The sequence below is a fragment of the Mustela nigripes genome, chromosome 15 (assembly GCF_022355385.1).
Source record: "Mustela nigripes isolate SB6536 chromosome 15, MUSNIG.SB6536, whole genome shotgun sequence".
Taxonomy (NCBI): domain Eukaryota; kingdom Metazoa; phylum Chordata; class Mammalia; order Carnivora; family Mustelidae; genus Mustela; species Mustela nigripes.
This window is the reverse complement of record NC_081571.1, coordinates 11,333,428-11,358,200: the sequence shown is the minus strand read 5'-3', so window position 1 is coordinate 11,358,200 and position 24,773 is coordinate 11,333,428. Positions and strand designations below refer to the sequence as shown.

Sequence of the window (24,773 nt, the reverse complement as noted above, 5' to 3'; positions counted from 1 at the left end):
AAGATGAATCTGGGTGGTCTTCCTGATGAGGAGCTTTTGACCTGTTACAGAGTAATTACCGCATTTTGGAAATGATTCCTGAGTGCCTAGGTCCCTATTCATAAATCATTAATATACCAGGAGCTTAAAGAGAGGCAGGACAACAGACTTTGAGTGTCCCCTTCCCCCTTATGCATATGCTCTTCCGTTATCTTTACCCATCTAGAATCCCACCCGTATCCATCCCGGCTCTTCCAAGTCTGCTTCTTAGACCACTCACAGTGGCCTTCCCATTCACAATAATTGGGCTTGCGCTTGTGCACATAATCCCCTTTTTATGGCAACAGGTTAAATATTGCCTTAGACAGTTTTCTGGTATCATCCTGTATAAGTGTTAGCTTTGTGATAACTGTGGCACTTTCTGTTTCTTCTAATTATGTTTTTTCTCCTTAATTACAATAAAGGCATCTTGAAGGTAAGAGAGGGAGAGAAAGAGATAGCACATAATCTTGTGGAAAAACATGGGTGTTGAATATGGAACAACCTGTCCTGGTATCGTGGCTCCCATCCCTTTCTAATTATGTGGTCTTTATTTATTCATTCATTCATTTATTTATTTATTTTAAAGATCTTATGTATTCATTTCATACAGCGAGAGAGGGAACACAAGTAGGGGGAGTGGGAGAGGAAGAAGCAGGCTCCCTGCTCAGGGCCTGTGGGCCCGATCCCTGGACCCTGGGATCATGACCCAAGCTGAAGGCAGACACTTAACAACTGAGCCACCCAGGGGCCCCTAATTATGTGGTCTTTGGAAGGGCTACATAATCTCCCTAGGCTCAGTTTCCTCACCTGTCATATCTAGACCAGGCAGGGTTGTTGTGAGGGTTATAATAATATAAATATTATAAATATTTATATAATATATATTATATAAATTATATAAATGTTATAAATATTTATATAATATAATAATATAAATATTATAAATATATTATATATAATTATATATTATATATTTTTTTCCAGAAGATTTTATTTATTTATTTGACAGAGAGAGAAAAAGACCACAATGGGGAATGGCAGGCAGAGGAAGAAGAAGAGGGAGAAGCAGACTCTCCACTGAGCAGGGAGCCCGATGCAGGTCTTGATCCCAGGACACAAAGGCAGACACTTGACTGACTGAGCCACCCAGGCACTTTTATGTCCTATGTATCTTATGTATAGCATATTACATATATTGTCATATTTACAAAATATGCTATATTATGTATACATATATATACATATCAAATATATCTAAAGTGTGTAGGACATTGGAGATGGTCAATAACCAGGAGTGATATTCTTTTTAAGGAGTTCTGCCTTTTGCTTTTTTTTTTTTTTTTTAAGATTTATGTATTTGACAGAGAAAGACACAGTAAGAGAGGGAACACAAGCAGGGGGAGTGGAAGAGAGAGAGGCAGGCTACCTGCTGAGCAGGGAGTCGGATGCATGGCTTGATCACAGAACCGGAGGATCATCACCTGAGCCAAAGGCAGACCTTTAACAACTGAGCCACCCAGGTGCCCCTGCCTTTTACTTGTTGAATCCTCCACGGAAACATTCATAGGGTAGAAACAGCGTTAATAAAAATCTACCAACAAAAGTGAGTTGAAATGCTGAAGTTGAAATATATAAACTATATTTAAAAATATACACCCTAACTAACAACAGAAACAAAGATGAAGTGAATAGTGAATATAGCAAAATGTTAATATGTATTAAATATAGATGATGGGTGTTCAGATGTTGTGCTTTCTACCCTTTTGAATTTAAAATTGTTGTTTGATATAAGGTCAAACAGTAAAAGCAATATATATATATATATATATATATATATATATATATAGTACAGGGGAGAAAGAAGGCTGATGCATTATGAGTTTTATTATAAGCTTATATAGTACACAAATGTTTGACATTAGTTTTCAACTCTTTTATGCCTAAACTATTTAATACTAAATTTTAAAAAAACAAAACCCATCATCTACTATCACATTTATAAAGCCAAAGATAAAAATGATGCAAGTCAACTTGAAAAATACTGAAAAATATAATAAATCTTACTAAAAATAAGATAAATGCACCCTCAGATGTAACTTGTATAAAACCTGATGGTACGTGGCAAGGCGCACCACTTAACAAGGGACCGTCATCTGGATTATTTCCCGGATTGGCCACCAGGGGCTGCTAAAGAGTAGCATTCCCGGAAACCAGGCAGCAAGAAAAAGATAAAAATCATTCAACTTGACCGTAAGAAGTGCAGAGTCCGAGAGTGATGCTCATTACTACACCACCCGGAGGTCTGGCACCACAGATTTCAGCAGATCTGTCTGGCCTGTGGTGAGGACGATGCCTTGCCGCAGGGGCGGAGCTGCCTGGAACCAGAGCAAGCCTGAGGCTGCTGTTAGCACCTCAATGTGGCAGCTTGGAATCCCTGGACACTGGGCTCAGGCTGTTCCCAGCTGACAATTTTCACAGCTGCTCTGCCAGGAGCTGTAAAGCATGGGGACGGAATGGAAGATTCTTATCTAGGCTTCTATCTCCTTTTTTCTAGGGACTTCACATACACGGAGACTTACTCTCAATACTTCCTTATTGGTATCAGCACATTCTGGAAAAACATACAGAGCAGCAGCTGAATAGCTAGACTTGAAAATTATTTCCATCCTAAAGTACACTCCAGGCCAAACTCTTTATGAACAAGTATAGCAAAAGAAGAAGAGCTTTGTAGGTCTAGTCTAGGTCTTATTCATCTCAACTGAGAGTAAAATATTTGAGGGCACAGTCTTGTCAGATTTCCTCATACTCAAAAAGAAGGTTTTGCTCAATAATTATTTGAAGTAACTTCACTCATTCATTTATGACATTCTCACAATAACCTTGTGAAGCATTATTAACCATATTTGAAGTTAAGGAAACATAGACTCAAGGATGACCAGTCAGAGGGGACTTAGCTAATGGAGCCGGAGCAAGGGCAAGGATATTACTCCTTTTGGTGATGTGATGAGACTCAGAGAGGGGCAGTAACTTGCTCAAGGTCTCATCTGTAAACAGAGGCGAAGAGAGAGCTGACTCCTTGCTGGTCCCATGCCCTCTCTACCATGCCATGCTTTACAGACAGACCTGCTACGGTATAGAAATAATACAGGCGCAGACTTCCAAGACACATGGTTGAGCCTTCTAACCACAAAAGAAAAGAGATACTGCCTTTTCAAGCTGGCTATGGAGGTGTGCCTCTGTTTTCCTAGGTGCTCCCACCCCCACCTCCCACCTCCTGGTCTAATCTGGTACCACCGGGCAAACTCTCAAATCAACCATCTTAACCATGTAGGACACATGGCAGCCTCTGTGGAAACCACTTCTGTTCAATTACAGACTTTTTTTTTTTTTTTTAACACGCCCATTTTTAGTACTGGGGTTTATCTGGGGAGAGACTTGAGATCAGAAAGACAGAAAAGCACACGACGCTGTGTGGGAGGTGAAATGCCATGGTCGTTTGGGAGGCCTGTCTGGGGTTGCTGGTTGTGATTTACTGAAAAGAACATGAAATTCATGTCTTCCATCCATCTTGCTGAAATGTCATGCTGAGTGCAACTCGAGTAGTAGGGAGGTCTGAAGGCGATGCCTACAAATCACCTGCTAGACCTTTGTGGTCTCTGATTTAAGAGCCATGTGTATTCTGTGGAAAAATAAAACTCTTGGTCCATGGGCCAACAAGGAATATTCCGGGTCATAGAACTACTTAACTATGGGGAACCAACCCTTGATTTCTGCCCAGGAACTCTCTTTTCTGCCATAATGCCATAAATGGGGTCCAAAAGTTCCAACCTGGGAACACAGCACGTATTACCAATATGTTATAGCAATGTCTGTTGATATGTCTAGCCATGGAAACATCTCTCAAGGATTGGTTACATGATGAATACTGGGTGATGTATGGAAGAGTTGAATCATTATATTATACACCTGAAACTAATGTAACACTGTGTGTTAATTATAGTGGCATTAAAATTTTTTAAAAAAGGATTTGTTAAGACAAGTGTAGAAGTAACAGAAGAGCAGAGTAATGACATCAATGTTATCACTGACCCTTGATGGACAACCTCATTCTTTTCTCTTTATTAAAGATGTGACAGTCAGAGGAAAATACATATCAAGCTAAAGAACAGAAGATAGGCCTCTCTTTCTCTCATAAGAAAACTGCTCAATATGAACCATAGCAAGTCAGGCCCTTGGCCCCTCCAAAATGTGCCTGTAATTTTAATTCTTACAGGGTTGGGTGTAGAGTGACCTGAGCTTTTCAAGGCTGGCACCCATGATATACCTGCCAGAAAGGAAGGTATGCAATTCAAAGTGGTCATTCATTGTGAACATCATGGTTGGGAAAAAGGCTGAAACTATGGGTAAAACTGAATTCTGTTCTTCTTGTCTTTCACTACAGCAACAAATTGCTAACTGTGTCTTTCTGCTGAAAGTCTCAAGCGAAACAGAAAACAACCACCACAGCAAGGCAGGCTTCTGTACTGGGAGGGGTGGATGGGGGTGCATAGGATGTCCTCCATACTTTAGTGTTCAGGTGGTAAACAACACCAGGGATGTAGGGCTATTTAACATTCTTCTGCTTTTCTTCTTTAAAGTAGCCAGACACTTAGCTAGCTCATTTTCTTATTTGGAGACAAGCATTTGCAAAGTATTTTTACTTCTTCCCATTTATAGTTACCAGAAGGTCCATATATGAAACTCAGAATGCCTTATGGGTTTTTAACATGCTGACTCATAATGTTTAAACCTCGAAGGTAAATGTTCATCTTCTCCCCCAAACATGCCTTGGCTATTTCTTGCTGGAACACAAATGCATTCCTTCAGACGCCAGGCTCCCCTTAACCTCTGTTCCACAACGACTAATGGGAAAGCTGAGCTACATCATGGCTAATAACAGACTCAGTGTGTGGATGGCTCCAGGAGCCTCTGGACAGCTTCTCTGCTGAGAAGGAATCAGCTCTCTGCATTTTCAGAGAAACCAAAAGAGCAGAGAGGGTGCTGTCCACCCCATGCTGCTCCGTGAACACCGTGAGCATGGCCCCAACTCCTCTGTCACGATGCCCCCAGACCTGGCACATTCCATCTCCTTCCAACAGCTATGGTGGAACAGCACAGTGGTCCTGCCTCCCTTTTATTTGAAATGTGAGGAAATTTTAGAATTTGGCCGTTTCGTCCCTAAAATGACAATCTCATGTTCTGTTTTCTTCCAAGATCTCACCTTCAAAACATTCATTTATATCTTCTTTGTTGTTGTTTTACAAAACTTTCCCTTTTGAAATCACGGTTACTCAGTCATTCTTCCCAGACCGATTTCTCTCACACATACGTATAAACTTGACTTCCAGGACGTTAGATACTGCTGCTGGAGATTTGTATGACCTTCTGAAAATCAGATCGCTCTCTAACCCTAAACCCAAACTAAGACTAACAACTACCACCATCACCACCCTCTTCTCCAGCAAAAAGCCCCTCGACATTCCCGGAACATGGCCTCACCTTTCTGGAGAAATACTGAGTGGACACGGCGAGCGCCTGGAAGCCGCACACGGCTCTCCGCAGCTCCCCCTGCACGAAGCCCAGCTGCCGGGCCTGCTGCTGGCACCTCTCCTTTAGCCTCTGGACCAGCTGTCGCTCAGCTTCGCGGTTCTGCAGGTCTGGCTTGGGGGAAAACCCATTTCGGGGCGCGGTAGTCCTCTGTTTGGGGTATCCTGTAGAGAAAAAACAGAAACAAAACCACAAACAGTTGCTTCGTGAAAAAACATTCATCCCAAATGTGACAAAAGCTCTTGGGTACAGAAGTTTCATTCAGAGCACGTGGCTGAGAAGGTTGGTCATTTGGGTACTGACAAGAAAAAACAGAAATGGACTTCCAAAGTTTCCTCCATTTATGTGGTTCTCAGCTCAGAGTTTCACACTTAGGAAAAGATTAACAGACAAAACGGTCAGCTTCCTTCCAGCTCGCTGCATTTCTTCTAGGTCTGCTTAGAGAGACGGAGGCAAGTTCTTGTTTTCTGTTCTTTGGACTTTTGAGGTTTTTTGCTTTTCTCCTTCAAGGGGATTACTCTATAAAAATGTCTATGGGAAATAAGTCAGTCAATCCAGCTTGAAGTCCGAATTAGAACCTAGCGGCCTTTGAATTGGGCATCCAGGAGTAATGCCCACGCGTCTCCCTTCCCTCGCTTGCTAGCATTGCTCTACAGACCCTCTCTTGGTTATGAGTCAAGCCATACCTCTCATAACCTCTGCCCCAGGGATTTCTACTTTAAATTCCTACAGCCTCAGTGTTCTCCAAGATATTCCCCCCACGTGTTCACTCACGCCACCCCAGGGCTAAAGGTCCAGTCCAAGCCCCCATAACCTCCACCTTCTACTGGGAAGCCCTGCTTCTTCTCATCTTTCCCTGCACCATAGTCAGAATGATCTTTATGAATAAGTACTGTATGGTGACTAACATAACATAATAAAAAATTAATTAAAGAAAAAAAAAAAAACAAGGTTTAACCTTTCGTCAAAAGGAAAATAAATAAATAAAGCAATCCTTGACCTGTGTGTACCCCTCCCTGCTGTTGTGCTCCACTGAGGTAAAAACGAAGCGCTCCTTCCTTCCCACGGCCCACAAGTCCTCTGATGTCTGCCTCCTGCCAGGAAAACAGTAGGTGTGGGGAGGCCACAGAGGAAGGAACCAGAAACTCCACCTAGTGCTGGGGATGGGGTAAGGGATGTTTAAGGAGAATGACTATTAATTAGGTGGAAGGTTGGGGGGCAGGTAAAGCAAGGCCCCTAGGAAGAGCTCACTGATACGCAGTGCAAAGGTCAAATGGTCAAAGACTTGGGGGGTGAGCGAGAGTCTCTCTCAGAACCCCCGTGCTTCCGGTGTGAGGCTCAGACCCAGCCTGGCACCCACAGAAAGCCTCGGTGGGGGACGGAGGACCTCTATTCCCCAAGAACATTCCTTCCTTTCCTCAAGTAGAGAACATGATGTGGTCACTGAGCACACAGTCATAAACAAACTTTAATATTTCAAAAGTTCTTTTGTCTCTCCAGTCCCTCCAAAATATCAGAAGTAACACAGAAAATAAATCAGACAATGGTCACTTGGGTACCCGATCTACTGAGAGACAAGGGTAGCAGGCTTAATCTATTGAACACCTCAGTGCCCTTATCTTTTAAGGGCAAAAAATGGTTAACTGATCTAAACACTTCTTCTGATTGTTAACTTAATGGCAACTGTGCTAATTTTAATTAAATCTTCCTCTTCTTAAGAAATCATCAGAGATTGTAAAAAGCAAGCTCACGTATGGCATATCTTCAATTATTATGGCTTAATGAAGTAGTAGAATGTGAAATTAATGCCTCTTTAAAATAATCTTTATGCCAGTGGAATACATAATAATCCAGAAAATTCACTTGCACGTTGCAGGCAAATGAATTTTAATATGTGCTCCATCCTGATATCCTCAATACTGATAACAAAAGAAAAATACTTATCAATGAAATGTGAGAGGTTTTACTGCTGCCTGCATTAAACTCAAAGACATAGCCTAAGACCCAAGGTAGATATTTTCATGATTACTGTTTTCCAGGTTACTGGTAGAGCTGATTTTATAAAACACTCCAGTGTTTTAATTAATGTGTTGGGGTACCAGGTGCCCTACACCATAATATGTATCTTATACATGTGTAATAGAAGGCATATCTTTTAGAAATCTAAAAGAGATAATGAAAGATACTTCTAGCTCAGTGAATTACAGCTAATTGCAATCTACAGCGTATAAAATAATCTCTGAATTTGTGCATATTGTAAGCACTCATTTTGTGTGGTTTTGGCTGTCAGATTTTTATCCTGTTATTATTATTATTACTATTCTTTTCATCATTAGCATTAGTATTGGGTTAGCAACGATATTCAGTGATGAATGGACAACATACAGAAGGATTTGGCGAACCCTATTCTTGGTGTTCACTGATACCAGTATTATTGTGATATTGCTTTAATTCCCACGTTCAAAAGTCCCGTGTTCTACTGAACGCCAGTACACTCAGTCCACATTCTACTCATGGGGCCACCAAATGAGCCAAGACAGATGTTCCCCTGAGAACATCAGCTTTTGGTATCAACATACCAAGTGTAAGATTTGCAGCTTTCTGACACCTTGTGAAACAAATCTTTGTTAGGGACTCCTGGCCAGCAACACATTGGCCGCCAACAGCACAGACTAAGACTCAGGCCCCGGCGCTAAGTCTTATTGGAAGGAAACCCAGAGACACAAGGTTGGTTGTGGAGTCGTCTGTAGCTTTAACTGAAAAGGGTCCTGCCATTTTCTAGATGGATTGGCGAGAAGTCTGTCTAGAACCAATAATCATTTCATTGCCAGTAGCGCATTCTGGGGCCTCGCCAGAACCAGTATTCTTCCTTGTGCTGTCAATGTGTGTTAAGTACTTCTATAGTTAACTCCCGAAGTATTGTTCTGTCACTTACTTTCCTGTCCACCCACATGTCATACTGTTCCCAGGACGCTACGTGAGGACGGCTGCATGGCCTCATCGACTAGAGAACTTATCTTGGAGACAGAGAACTTATGTTGAAAGAAAAATGACTGACACACAGCCAGCTTCACCTGTTTCACTAAAGATTAAGGAGAATTTTGTTTGTTTCTACTGTCTTCTCCTAAAAGCCAGCACATAATGGAGCTAAGATGCCAATTGGCTTTGGAAGTGAGGCTTAGTTAAGGGAACATGACAGAAAACTTGCAGAGGGCAGTGGCGCCATGGAGTTCACGGAGCACATGCTTGGCCCTGTGATGGGATGTGTGGATGGTGCCTTACTTTTGACCTCCTACAGCCATGTGTCTCTGGAAGAGCCAATGAAATGCTTTAACTGAAGGATATGCTGTGCCACCTGAGCACACTTCAGGTGCTGGAAGGTTTTGTTATCATCTCCTTCGGTTCCTTGCAGTGTTTATATTACTTCCAGGGTGGCTGAAGTTTCTAAGTTTTGAAGGCACGCCCCTGACCTCTCACCACAGTCAGACAGAGCCTATTCCCAGGTGTTTGGTCTCTTTCCCAAGAATTGGTCTCCTACAATAGCCTTCTGATTTCCACTCAGTTGAACAAGGAAGCTGATTTAATGAATATAGACCTTCCAAATAAGGCTTATTGATGGTTTTGGAGTCTTTAAATGAAGTGGAAAAGATTAGAAATAACCAGTTTTTTACTGACTGGTTCTGGTAGTCTTCCTAACTCTTCATGAGGCTTATCCCCTTAGCAACTCTTTGACATGAACTATATGAACAGAAACACCTAGACCAGTGTCTTGCCACGACCTACAAATGAGAGCTGATTTCATATGCACACTTCATGTCTGTGTTTTGTGGGGAAGCAAAATATTGGACTGCTTTTATTGAACACCTACTCTGTGGATGACCTGTGTAGTAAGCTCCAGGGGGAGGGCACAGCAATGAGGCCCCATCCCTGACCTGAAGTCATCCATGGTCAGAGGGGACCCTGCTGCGTCTGGATTCCACATTTCTAACTCCGTGCCCTCGGCTTTTCCCACGTCAGCACACTGCTGTCATCTCTGACAGATCTCACAGGTTTGGGGCATACTCTAAATCCAGAACATCCTCCCGTTATCTCAATCTCCCCCCAATCCCAACTCCTCTTCAGAGATCCTACTGGCTGAATAACTCTGATTAGGGGCAGATAGAATCTGTGATGATCCCAGCAACAACTGGTAGCTCAGAGTAAAAAGCCAGTAACCTTAAATTCTCACAAAGGTGAATGCAAGCTGTTTGCGTGCAAAGGCAGAGCACTGGGGAGAACGCAGCCCTTGAAAATGGAAAGAGAATATTAAAAATTCATCCGCAGCCACCCGCTCACTATCTAGAGGATTCTAATGGATGGAAAAATGTGGTTTAATCTTAAAGCTGGAGGCTTAACTGACATGGTAAACAAACAGGCAGCACTGGAATCTGCCTATTTACAACATCTGAGAAGGCCCTTGACCTTAACCCTTGTAAATAAGAATGATAGGACGCAACTTGGATAGATAACTTCCTGGCTTAAGGAAAAAGCACTTCATGAGTTTCGCCAACGTCCTAGCAGAAAGGAAATCTGATTCTTGCAAACGGGCACCAGCAGACCCCTTAGGAAGCACAGGTGCCCAGTTCTTCATGGTCTTGGATAGGCTTTATTTTTCTTAAATGGATCTAAATTTATTCCGGAAAATTTTGCCAGGTAGGACACTATTTTCCCATCTAGTTCTGACATTTGTTTCCCTGAGGTTGGCGAGTGGTGGGGGAGGTGGGCAGCAAATGGCGCGAGGGTAGGAAAATTCCTTCCAGCCAGTCCTGAGCATGAGTGAGGGCAGGAATGACTAAAATGGGTATCAACCAGTAATGCTCTAGAAAGGAGACTTTCTCATTTCCCTTTCCGTGGAAGGCGTAGATTCTTTGCTATACTGATGTATAAATGGACTTTAAAAAACCCCAGGAAGTTATAATCAGGGTTTCCAAAGCCAACTATGAAAACTTTGTCACTATCATCCACTCTCCAGGCAAAATAAAAATTGACATAAAAATATTCTCATTTACAGGAAATTTCTTATTATTTATAAGAAGTACAAATATCATGGTAAATGTGAGTGTTTCTCCAAGGGTTAAAAATCATGGTTTAATAGTATTATAACATTGCTAAAATTTTATATTAAAATAGAGAACTGCTTTTTGCCAAGATGGAGTGAGAAGGATCAAACTTAGCCTCTGATCTGAAATTAACCAAAAAAAAAAAAAAAAGCCCTCAGTCAAAATAGATAAGACCGTGGTTTTCAAGATATCAACATTAGGCAATGAAGCACAGGGATCCCTGAGCTGGAAAGCAAAGGAGATGATCAGCCAATTTCCTGGAGTGACTTTCAAGACCAGGGAATGAGGCTGGGACCTTGTGGTTTCCCTAACTTGAGAAAATGGAGTGGAGGGCTCACGGAGCCGAAGGTACAGAGGAGAACATCAACACTGAGAGAGCACTGTGGACACGTGCAGAAGCTCCCCTTGAGTTTTCGGACAAGGGCATGACTGAGAAGGAAGTATCCAAGGCCAAGGAAAAAAATTTCACAAAGGACTACAGGGAATAATTCCTGTGACCTTATGGTGGTCCAGAATCTGTTCCTGTTTTCATCAGCCAGAGTGGAAAACCTCATAATTCATGAGCAATAGGTTGAACACCTAGAGGGGTCTTGACTTGGTAGTTAGTAAAATTAGCTCTGGATTGATCCCTCGTTAACCTGCCTAACAAAACTCCTTCCAAGTAACATAGTTTTATTTAAGAATAAAAGCTTAAGAATAGTTACAGGAATATAAAAAATCCACTAGCCAACAAGGAAAATTTTAGAATGTCTGGCATCTGAAAGAATCCTCAGGCATGCAAATAAGCAGGGATATATAACCCATAATAAGGAGAGATGTGATCAATTGAAGCCCACAAGAAATGACACAGATGATTAACAGTTATTTGTAACTACATTCCATATGTTCGTGAAGCTAGCAGAACTGCTGAATATGTCAAGTACAGACAAACCAGATTTTTTTTAAAAGGCCTAAATAAAAATTCTAGAGATTGAAAGCTCAAATGTCTAAGATGAAAAATACACAGAATGGGATTAAGAGTAGATGTAGACATGACATAAGGAAAGGTTTTAACATGAATGTTCAAAGCAGCATTACTCAGAGTAGCCCCAAACTGGACACCGCCCCAATGTCCATCCATTGATGAATGTAAACCAAATGTGATATACCCCCGTAATGGAATGTTATTCAGCCCAAACCAGGAATAAAATACTGATTCGTGCTTTGACATGAATGAACCTCAAAAACATTATGCAACATCAAAGAAATCAACATAAAAGGCTCCATGCTACACAACTCATTGTTTATGTAATGTCTAGGATAAACAAATCCACTAAACAGAAAGTAGAATAGTGGCTGTCAGGGGCCCTGTGAGCTGAAAATGGTCCCTAGCTGACAGCCAGCAAGGAGGCAGACACCTCCGTCCTTCAACTGTCATGAAGTGGTTCTATCAATAACCCAAATGCATTTGAGAGTGGATTTTTTCCCTAGAGCCTCCAGTCAAGAACTTAGCCCAAATGACATCATGATTTCACCCTTGTGATACTCTCAACAGAAAACCCACCCACACCAGATCTGGGTATCTAATCTTCAGAACTGTGACCAGTAGAAGAAACAAATAGGTGTTATTATTTCCAAAAAGAAGAAGGAAAGGAAAATTAGCAAGTATACCATAAGAAAAACTCTCCAAAATGAAACACACAGAGAAAAATGACTGAAAGAAATGAACAGTATTGGAGTGCCTGTCAGTTAAAGATCTGCCTTCAGCTCAAGTGGAGATCCCAGGGTCCTGGGATTGAGTCCCGTGTCAGGCTCCCTGCTCAGCAGGAAGCTGGCTTCTCCCTCTCTCTCTCCCCCTTCCCCTGGCTCATGCTCTCTCTCTTTCTCTGGGTTTCTCTCTCTCTCAAATAAATAAATTAATAAAACCTTAAAAATAAATGAACACTGTTATCTTTGGATAGAAGCTGTGGTCAACTTCAAGTGGCCTAAAGTTTGTACAACTGGAGTCCCTGAAGAGGGCTTAGGCCTGAACATTTCTGAAGAAATGATGGGCAATAATTTTCAAATTTTGTGAAAACTGTATATTCCAGCTCTAAGAATCACAACAAACCTCAAACACAAAACCAAGAAAAAGAAGATACCAAGGGGTAATGTAATCACATTGCTCAAACCAGTGATTAAGAGAACAGCTTCAGAAGAGCCAGAGTAGAAAAAGACAATTATGAACAGAGAAACAGTGATAAGGATAGCAGTGTGTTTTCACTGGACACCATTCAAACCAGGAGACAGCAAAACATCTTTAAATAGTTCGGGACGGGGGGATGCTAACCTGAATTCTGAACAAAGTGACAGTACTTACGAGAAATTAAGGTAAACAAAAACAGAAAGATTCCACCACCAGAAAAGATCCACCACCAAGAAAGACAAAGAAAATTCTTTAGGTAGAAGAAAAATGATACCAGATGGAAATCTGGATCTGCATAAAGGAACAAAAAGCACCAGAAATGAGAACTATGTGAGTAAATCCAAAATAACACTTTTCTTTTTCTTTTTTTGAACTTCCCCAGATGAAAACTTATTAAATAAAACAAATCTTACTTAAATTAGTAAGTAAAATAAATTAGTAATATAAATTTAATATGTATGTTAATCTGTTTCCTTTTGAGATACATTTTTGTTATTGTTCTCTTTTCATATTTAAAATTTAAACTTTACTTAACTATATCCAATTTCATTTTTTGTTTTTTTTTTCTGGATATTCTGATATTTTTTATTTGCTTTTAACTTGATCTAAGTGTTGCTTAACAAATTTTTAAAACTTTTCTTTTGCTGGAATATTTTTAAAAAATATTTCAGCTAGGGGACGCCTGGGTGGCTCAGTGGGTTAAAGCCTCTGCCTTCGGCTCAGGTCATGATCTCAGGGTCCTGGGATCGAGCCCCCGCATAGGGCTCTCTACTCAAGTGGGGAGCCTGCTTCCTCCTCTTCCTCTCTGCCTGCCTCTCTGCCTACTTGTGATCTCTGTCGAAGAAATAAATAAATAAATAAATAAATAAATAAATAAAAAATTTCAGCTATTAATTTCTACAAGTAGTGTACCATGGTTAAATAATCTCTACTATTTCTGTTTACGATAAATAAGTCCTTTTTTAGCTTGATAACTAGCTATTTTTTCTTTTTTTTAAATAGCAATGGTTTATTAAAGTTACTAGTTAGACACATTTTTTTGTTCTTTTGAAATTTAGTTATGATTCTTTTACTTTTATTTTTATTTTATTTAAATTCAAGTTAGTTAACATATAGAGTATTATTAGTTTCAAAGGTAGAATTTCATGATTCATTAGTTGCATATAACTCCAGTGCTCATGACTTCAAGTGCCCTCCTTGATGCCTGTCACCAATTATCCCACCCTACCACCCATGTCCACCCCCCCAGCAACCCTCAGTTTCTTCCCCAGAGTTAAGAGTCTCTGGGGAGCCTGCATGGCTCCGTCAGTTAAGCTTCAGCTCAGGTCATGATCTCAGAGTCCTGGGATCAAGCCCCGAGTTGGGTTCCCCACTGAGTGGGGAGTCTGCTTGTCCCTCTCCCACTCCCTCTGCCCCTCCCCCCCGACTCATGCTTGTGTTCTCTCTCTCAAACAAATAAATAAGATTTTTTAAAAGCATCTCTTATGGTTTCCTCCAGCCCTGTTTTTATCTTATTTTTCCTTCCTTTCCCCTATATTCATCTGTTTTGTTTCTTAAATTCTGCATATGAGTGAAATTATATGGTATTTGTCTTTCTCTGACTTATTTCACTTAGCATTATACATGCTAGTTCCACCCGTGTCATTGTAAATAACAAGATTCCATTCTTTTTCTGGCTGAGTAGTATTCCATTGTATATATATACCACATCTTCTTTATCCATTCATCTGTCAATGGACATCTGGGCTATTTCCATATTTTAGCTATTGGGGTAATGGTTGCTATAAACATTGGGGAGCATGTGTCTCCTTGAATCACTATTTTTGTATCCTTTGGATAAATACCCAGGAGAGCAATTGCTGGGGCATAGGGTAGCTCTACTTTTAATTTTTTGAGGAAACCCCATACTGTTTTCCAGTGTGGCTACACCAGTTTGCATTCCCACCAACAGCATAAGAGGGTTCCCCTTTCTCCATATCCTCACCAATATCTGCTGTTTTCTGAGTTGTTAATTTTAGCCATTCTGACCTGTGTGAGGTGGTATCTCATTGTGGTTTTGATTTGTATTTTCCTGCTGATGAGTGATGTTGAGCATTTTTTTGTGTGTCTCAGCCATTTGTATATCTTCTTTGGAAAATGTTCATATCTTCTACCACTTTCTTGACTGAATTTTTTTGTTTTTTGGATGTTGAGTTTGATGAGTTCTTTATAGATTTTGGATATTAGCTTTTTGTCTGATATATCATTTGCAAATATCTTCTCCCATTTGGTAAGTTGCCTTTTAGTTTTGTTGATTATTTCCTTTGCTGTGCAGAAGGTTTTTATCTTGACGAAGTCCCAAAAATTCATTTTTGCTTTCATTTCCTTTGCCTCCAGTGATGTCTTGTAAGAAGTTTCTGTGGCTTAGATCAAAGAGGTTGCTGTCTGTGTTCTCCTATAGGATATTGATGGAATCCTGTCTCACATTTAGCTCTTTCATCCATTTTGAATTTATTTTTGTGTATGGTGTAAGAATGTGGTCCAGTTTCATTCTTCTGCATGCTGCTATCCAGTTTTCCCAACATCATCTGTTGAAGGGACTCTTTTTTCCCCTGGGGTGTTTCCTACTTTGTTGAAGATTAGTTGACCATTGAGTTGAAGGTCCATTTCTGGGCTCTCTACTCTGTTCCACTGATCTATGTGTCTGTTTTTATGTCAGTACCATACTGACTTGATGATGACAGCTTTGTAATAAAGCTTGAAGTCAGGGATCGTGATGCCTCCAGGTTGGTTTTCTTTTTCAACACTACTTTGACTATTTGGGATCTTTTCTGTTTCTGTACAAATTTTAGAGTTGTTTGTTCCAGCTCTGTGAAAAAATGCTGGTGTTATTTTGATAAGGATTGCAGTGAATGTGTAGACTTCTTCAGGTAGTATAGACATTTTAACAATATATTTTTAAGATTTTTTAAATTTATTTGACAGATAGAGATCACAAGTAGGCAGACAGGGAGGCAGAGAGAGGAGGAGGAGGAAGCAGGCTTCCTGCTGAGTGGGGCTCTTCCCAGGACCCTGGGATCATGACCTGAGCTGAAGGTAGAGGCTTTAACCCACTGAGCTATCCAGGTGCCCCAACAATATTTTTTCTTTCAATCCATGAACATGGGATGTTTTTCCGTTTTGTTGTGTCTTCCTCAATTCTTTCATAAGTGTTCTGTAATTTTCAGAGTATAGATCTTTCACCTCTTTGGTTAGGTTTATTCCTAGGTATCTTATGGTTTTTGGTATAATTGTAAATGGAATTGATTCCTTAATTTCTCTTTCTGTTGATTCATTATTGGTGTAAAGAAATGCAACAGACTTTTGTGCATTGGTTTTATATCCTGCGACTTTGCTGGATTCTTATATCAGTTCCAGCAATTTTTTTAGAGGAGCCTTTTGGGTTTTCTACATAGAGTATCATGTCATCTGTGAAGACTGAAAGTGTGAGTTTTTCTTTGCCAATTTGGATGTCTTTTATTTCTTCTTGTTGCCTGATGGCTGAGACTAAGACTTCCAGTATTATGCTGAACAGCAGTGGTAAGAATGGACATCATATGGTTTCACTTACCTGTGGAGCATAAGGAATAACATGGAGGACATTAGGAGAAGGAAAGGAAAAGTGAATTGAAAGAAATCAGAGGGGGAGCTGAACCACAAGAGACTGTGGACTCTGAGAAACAAACTGAGGGTTTTGGAAGGGAGGGGGCTGGGGGGATGGGTGAGCCTGATGGTGGGTATTAAGGAGGGCACTTATTGCATGGAGCACTGGGTGTGGTGTATAAACAATGAGTCTTGGAACACTGAAAAAAATAAAATTAAATTAAGATGTTAAAAAAAAAAGATAACTTAAAAAAAAGAAAAAAAAAAGGAATGGACATCCCTGTCATGTTCTTGACCTTAGAGGAAAAACACTCAGTTTTTCTACACTGAGGATGATATTAGCTGAGGGTCTTTTGTATATGATCTTTATTATGTTGAGATATGTTCCCTCCACTTCAGCTTTGTTGAGGGTTTTTATTGCGTTAAGGATGCTGTATTTTCTCAAATGCTTTCTCTGCATCTATTGAGAGATCATTTGGTTCTTATCCTTTCTTCTATTAATATAGTGTATCATGTTGATTGATTTGTGGATGTTGAACCATACCTGTAGCCCAGGAGTAAATCCCACTTGGTCATGGTGAATAATCTTTTTAATGTACTGTTGGATCCAATTAGCTAGTATCTTACTGAGAATTTTGCATCCATGTTCATCAAGGATATTGGTAAAAGACATTTTTCTTATTTAAATCTCCTTGAAAGAAAACAGCATTGATAACCAACAATGTAGTATAGGTTTATGGTGCATGTGGAAGGAAAGGGTTTGAGAGCAGCACAGATGCCAGAAGGAAAGAGATGGAAGCATACAGTTGGAAGATTCTTAGAGTTGGCCCTTGAACAACATGGGGATTAGGGGTAATGATCCCACATGCAGTTGAAAATCCATATATAACTTCTGGTGATTCCCCCCAAACGGAACTACTCGTAGCCTACTGTTGACTAGAAGCCTAACCGATGATATTGATTAACACATTGATTGACTAACACATATTTTGTAAGTTATACGTAGTAGATACTGTAATCTTACAATTAAGCAAGCTAGAGGGAAGAAAATGAAATTAAGAAAATCATAAGAAGGAGAAAATACATTTACAGTACTGTATTTACTGAAGAAAAGAAAATTGGCATATAAGTGGACCCATTCAGTTCAAGCCTATGTTGTTCAAGAGTCAACTGTACTATATGTGAAGTGATACAATATCACTTCAAGCCGGAATGTGAAAAGTTAAAGATAGAAACTATGAAGCCTAAAGCAACCATTAAAATAACTCAATAAGATACAGAGAGCTAATACATCAATAAAGGGAACAAATGGAATAATAAATATTCAGTTAATATAAAAGAAGGCAGTAAAATAAGGGGGAAAAAAAGAAAAAAAGAACATGTGAATTGGATAGAAAATCACAGGAAGGTGGTAGACTTCATCCCAATCAAATCAATAACATGATATGTACACCAAAGGCAGAGCTTTCAGATGGGAGAAAAAATAAAGGAGCCATTTACATGCTGTAAGAAACCACCCTAAATATAAAGAAAAAACAGATGAAAAGGAGAAGTATGGAAGGAGGTATGCCAAGCTGAACTAATGGAAAACTGGAGTGCACAACTAATACAGAATAAAGTAGATTTTAGGGGAAAAAAATACTACCAGGAATAAAGAGCTTCATTTCCTAATGATAAAGGGGGCAATTCATCAAAATGATAAGCAATCCTCAATGTGTATGTACCTAGTAGCAGAGCTTCAGAACACAGGAGGCAGATAATGATAGAACCGAAATGAGAAACAGATAAGCCCACGATTACACTCTAAGATTTCAACAGCTTTTTTCAGTTATGAATAGAACCTGTAGACAGAAAATCAGTAAGGATATAGAATACTTGAACTATGCCATCAGCCAACTTGACCTATGGCATCTGTAGAACACTTCACACAGATACAGCAGAATAGACATTTTTCTTAAGTCTGTATGAATCATTTACCAAGACAGACTTTGTTGTGAGTCATAAAACATGTCTCAATAAATTTAAAAGGATTCAAGTCCTCCAAAGTATGTCCTCTAACCACAGTGGAATTAAATTAGAAATAAAATCACAAAGGTCTCTGCCAAGTCCCAGATATCTGCAAACACAATTCAAAATAATCATGAGCAAAGAAGGAATCATAAAAGAAAATTTGAAAACAGTTTGAATCCAATGAAGGTGGAACCCAATATATCAAAGTTTGTGGACTATAGCTAAAGCAGGGAATAAAGGGAATTTTTTTTGTACTAAACGTACACATTAGAAAAGAAGAAAGATTTTGAACTAATGATATCAGCTAGCTAAACCCAGCTGAAGCCCAGTAAAAGAAATCAGGAGCCCGATGTGGAGCTCGATCCCAGGATCATGAGATGGTAACCTGAGCTGAAGGCAGATGCTTGACTGACTGAGCCACCTAGGTGTCTCAACTTTAAATCTTTCAGAAAGAAATGTCGAAGAAAATCTTTGTGATCTAGGGTAACACAAAGATTTTTTAGATAACCTCAAAAACATGGTCTATAAAAGAAAAAAATATCAGTTGGACTTCAGGAAACTTAAGAATGTGTACTCTTCAAAAGCACTGCTGGGAGAAGGCAAAACAAGTGTGGGGCAAGATTACAAATCATGTAGCTGAAAAAAATTGTATCCCAAACACATAAAAACTCAAAATTCAACACAATGGGAAAGCAGCCCAAGTAAAAATGCAAAATACTTGAATAGATGTATATTTTTTAAGAGAGCAGGAGTGGAGGGGCTGGAGAGAGAGGGAGAGAGAGAATCCTAAGCAGGATTCTTGCCCAGCACAGTCTGAAGCAGGGCTCGATCTCACAACCTGGAGATCATGACCTGAGCTGATATCACTTAAGCAGACACTTAACTGATTGAGCCACCCAGATGCCCCTTGAATAGCTATTCTATCCAAGAACATATACAGATGTCAAATAAACTAAAAAGATGTTCAACATCATAACACCATTAGTTATTAGGAAAATGCTGGTTAAAACCACAGGCAATATCACTTCATACCTATTACAATGCCTTTAATTAATTTGACCATACCAAACACTGGCAAAAATGTGGAGGAACTAGATCTCTCACACACTACTGTTGGGGATATAAAACGGTACAACCACCTTGGAAAACCTTTCAACATTTTTAAAAGTTTAAACAAATAACTGCCATATGACTTGGGCATTCCTCTCCTAGATGTTTACCAAGAGAAGCGAAAACAGATGTCCCTATCAAGACTTGTACAAACAAGCAGAGCAGCTGTATTTACAATACCCAAATCCTTGCGGTAGAAACCCAAAGGTGCCCTAATGGGTCAATGGATAAATTGTGGTATCCGCACACTGAAATTTTATTCACCAATAAAAAGGAATGGCCTACTGCAAGTAATCATGCTGAATAAAAGAAGCCAGAGAAAAGCAGAGCACATACTACATGATTCCACTTATAGGAAATTTTAGAAAATGTAAACTAATGTATAGAGATAGAATGCACCTCCCTTTGTGGGGTGCAGAGGGATAGGGGCAGGATTACATAAGGACGCAAGGATACGTTCTGGGATGACAGACATGTTTGCTATCTGGATTGTGGTGATGGTCTATGTACATGCGTGTCACAATGTATCAAATGGTATGCTTTACAAATGTGTGGTTTATTAATTATACCACATGGAAGATTCTTTGAAACTGTAACACTGCACACTTCCCCTTGTTCAATATTTACTTGGTATAAATATATTTCATGTTTAACCTTTCAATATTCTTCTGTTTTAGGTGTGTACTTTGTAGGCAGTCTAAAGCTGGATTTCACAGCGTATACCGTGCATTTAATAAATACTTTTTGACTGTTCAATAAGGGAATCCAGGCTGGTAATCTAAATTTTTGATTTAGCCTAGAGAATTCAGTTCACAGACCTTCATCATGACCTCTCTAAGTTCATTTCTCAGGTCTTGCTCCGTCTTCCAACTTCCCCTCTCCCTTCCTTCCTTTTATCCTTCTTTTTTCTTTCTCGCCTTTTCGCCTTCACTCTCATTGACTGAAATATTTTCCCCCCTCATTCTAACCTTTCCCTCTCTACTGGTTCAGAGCTATATGCTCTCTTTTATTGATTATCCTAGAAATTTTAGCACATATAGTTTGACTGAACAAAGTTAAAAATTACCCAATACCTTTACTCTCGGCCCCTGGAATTGAAGGACCTTACTCGGTGGCTTATTTCCTTGAGTGTATAATGATGTTTACGTTTTATTCTGCTGTGTGCACACAAGAGCTACAGCGTGTTAAATTTTCAGACCACAGTGGCAGCATGGATTTCGGCTCTGAAGTTGAGGCAGGGCAGATTGGGGGTGAGGAATCCCTAATGGAGAACTTGTCTCTCTTCCCTACCTTCTCTCAGAGCCAAAGATACAAGAGACTAGGCTCGTCCTATGGGTGAATTTTCTTTTTCTTCCTAATTCATCCAGTGAGAGTGTGGCCCTTTGGAAATTTCAGATGCATACACGGTCCTCCTCCCCGCCAACCTCTCACCCTATTTAGGCACATAGTTTTGTCTTCTGACCCTCTACCGTGGGGCTTGGCTTCTTTCCTGTACATTTTCAATTAACCGGAAATATTAGCTAGTTCTCTATTCTCCAGGCTTTCTGGTTAATAGAGTAGTGACTAAGAATGCAGCTGTGGGATTCAGAGTGGCTGGAATCTAATTGAGTCTCTACTATTTATTTCCTGTGGCTTTGGGCAAATTAATGAAAATCTCTGCACCTCCATTTCCTCGCATGTAAAAGGAGAGGCAATAATCATGCCTGTTCCAGGCCTTGCAGGCATGGAATAAATTAATACATTTAAAGAGCTTAGACCAGTACCCAGTGTCCTGGGCTACAGTAAGAACTCAAACAGTAGCTGCTATTATTGCTACAATTTTTGTGCCTACAGAAAACATTCTGACATTAGACTGTATTCTGTTCTGCAAAGGGGTAATGCCTCACGATATGAATTTTCATGATATGAATGATTTTCAACTCTCAAATGATGTTACCTAGTTTATTCATCTCTAAAGGTAAATAAATGCTTTCCGTTGATGAAATTGCAAGTATTTGATATCTGTTGTTTCTCAATTTTTATTCTTTTTAGAAAATATGATTATCTCTGGAGGTTAGATTTTCAGTCTGTTTTTCGATTATAAACTATTTCTACATGCTGTCGGAATAGCAGATACTCCTACACGAGAAGATTCTACCACTTAAAAGTAGCACGGTAACATTTCTTTTTTTTTCCAACGTGAACCAGATGATGATGCCAACAGCTGGTTCATTTCATCTCGAGTCAGAACACACCAGTGTACTTACATCAAGCTCTGGAACGTATCACACACATCACATGGGCTGGCACTGGCTCTATTAATGACACGTGAACCAAAGAAATTACAAGTCCAAGCCTTCTCCCCAAATGGCACCGATCATATTGCTTAAATACCTGGTGAATGAAGCTTGGTGGCTGAAGTCACAGCTCTCTTAGGAGATGAAACAGCAGGTTTGTTAACATCTTGATCTTTCTGTCCTTCTTTCTTTGATCCTAGACCGAGTTGAAAGAGAGAAAAAGAAGGAAAAGAGCTAGTTATAATTGAAACGGTAACACAAGTTGTTTGTGGCAAGGGAGGCTTCACAAAAGGCAAAGGGAACAAAGTAATATTTGGCTGATTTGTTGCTATGGTCACCACCCCCTGTGCTCCTGGGAGGACATACGCAATTACAGCAAAGGGAATTTCCTTGCAGTGGTCAGGGGAATCAGCACACTGCTGCCGCTTCTGACTTGATGAAAAACACCCCGTCTCTGGGGGGGTCACTGCACCCCAATGACTCTGACAAACTATCTGGGAATTAAACTTTTAGCCTCCTCAGCCACCAACTCAGTCTGCCCGCCTCTTCCTGCCCCAACACATTTTTCAGAGGACACAGATGGAAGCTGGAGCCGAACTCAGCTGCTAATGACTTCGGCATCCCTGAGACCCGAGCCACGGGGGACGTGGTCTGCTTCTAATTAATTTCCATGCAGCTGGGCCACAGAGGTGACCTGGAGAGCCTCTGAGCTTTCTCAGCTGCAGCTGAGCCTTCGTGGGACCTGCTGGCAGAGCTGGCCCCGGCAGAATGGGTAACCTGAGCACAAGCGATATAAGGACAGCATGTTCTTCTGTCCGGGAGCACAGCGCCGTTTCCTTGTGTATGCCGGCCACAGATCCTCATCTTCACATCATCTTCGTCAGAAAGGCCAAGGACCATGGATGGAGGAGTAGAGAAATAACCCAGACCTGGACGTACCCAGACCTGCCTCCACAATTTATTATGTCATTTTAACAGTAAAGCTTGGGGATGGTTCCTGAGATACAGAACACATCCCAGTTCCCACTTCCTAAAGCCTGTTACCTCATTCCTCTTCCACAGCTGTTGGTGGCGATTTGATGGTTATTCTTCTAGACCTCTTTTTAGGTTCTTACAAATATTATCTACACAAATACAAACACAAGTGTTGGCTAGCTAAATGAATCATATATGGCAATTTCTTTTTACCATCCACACTTTTAAAGATCTTTTTCCTATCAGTGTATTTATAGATCTTTTGAAAGTGCCACATATAAGTAGACCAAAAAATGCATTGTGATTTATTTCCCCACCATCCTACTGATGAACATTTCGATTGTTTGCAAGTTTTAGTTATTTAGATAACGACATGTGCTGTAATACACATTCTTCTACTTGTTTCTTTGTATACAGGGACCAGTATCTTTACAGGAAAAATACATACAAGTGTTTTTGCTGGATTAAGAGTCTGCTCATTTGTTGTATTGCTAGACACAGTCCGGCTGTCTTCCACAAGGAACTAGAAATTTATGCCCCAGCCAGGAGCGCATGAAGCTAACTCTTTCTGCATGCCTCAGACCCTACTGACATCAAAGCCTCAATCATTTTCACTTTTGCCAAACACTTAGAGTCTTTTCATATTGGTCATGTGCATTTCTTTGTTTGAAAATAGCCTAATTAAATCCTCTGCCTATTTTTCTTACTGATGTATTAGGAACCCTTCGTGTATTCTGGATATTAATCCTTTCTTTGTCTGCTATATAAATTATATTTTCTAGCCTTTCACTATTTGAAATTTATCTATAGTATATTTCATTGGACTGTGATTTTAAATTTTAATATGTTCAAATATATCAATTTTCCCCTTTCTATAAAAGCACCATTATAGCTGATTTATCTGTATGTGTGCATATGGATATATGATGGTGGGGAGAGATTATTCCAGGAGTTTGGAGAGAGGGGCAGGTATGTGGATCCAACCTCCCCATCTTTCATTCTTTTCTGGCCTGACTGGGCTCCCATTTCCCCCCACACCATCAGACCTGCCTCACTACCCCTTCATCCTTGCTCACCGGCTTTCTACTCATCCACGCACACGCCTATCACCATCTCTGCTTTACTGCTTTTCAACAGACTCTTTTTGTCCCGTTGATTGAACCCTTCTAAAGCCTGAATTCTCTCTTGTACTTCTCCCCCTCTGCTTTTTTCCTTCCTACTCTCAATATGCTTCACAGCATTTAGTTAACATACCCCCAGTCTTTCACATCACAGTAAGTGGCACCATCATTCACTCACTGTGCTCAGGCCCCAACACTAGGAGTCATCTTTGTTTGTGTCTTTTCTCCCTACCCCTCTTCAGCCCATTAGCAAAGCTCATTGTTTCTTCTCTGAATACATCCCAGGGCTGCCCTCTTCCCTCCCCTCCCTGCCTCTGCACAGCCCAATGCTACCACTTCCTTGTCCTCCCCCACAAGAGCCTCCTACCTGATTTACTGTTCCTACTCCTGTCCTCTGCAGCTTATTCTCCCACAGCAGCAGAATAATTATTTCAAATCTAAGTTAGCACAAGTGATTCCCAATCTTGAAATCCTCCGATCACCTCCCAGGATACTCAGAATGAACTGTAAACTCCTTGTCACATCTATGAGGCCCTGGAGACTGCCTCTAGCCAACAGAAATAGAAAATGAGCAGCTTATATCATGTTAAATTTCCTAGTAACAACATTTAAAAAGTAAAAAGCGTAATGAAATTAACTGTAATAACATTTTTATTTCACCCAACATATTCAGTATCACTCTAACATCTGACACTGACCGCATTTTGAGTTCTCAACAATGGCCCATGAACCACCAGCCACCATACCCAGTAGCTCAGCCCCAGATGATGTGATCTCCTGCCTATGCCAC

The 24,773-nt window shown here is 40.3% G+C and overlaps 1 protein-coding gene across 2 annotated transcripts in view; it reads right to left on the bottom strand.

Annotated features, from left to right (window-relative positions):
* Window positions 1-24,773, bottom strand: part of MTUS2 (microtubule associated scaffold protein 2) — a 569,391-nt gene that overhangs the window by 131,805 nt on the left and 412,813 nt on the right. For both annotated transcript variants that reach the window (XM_059377684.1, XM_059377685.1), the window contains exons 7-8: window positions 21,985-22,083; window positions 5,560-5,771 (exon numbers count right to left, since the gene is read on the bottom strand). In XM_059377684.1, the coding sequence (XP_059233667.1) occupies window positions 5,560-5,771; window positions 21,985-22,083 (311 nt within the window). The remainder of the gene's footprint in view (window positions 1-5,559; window positions 5,772-21,984; window positions 22,084-24,773) is intronic.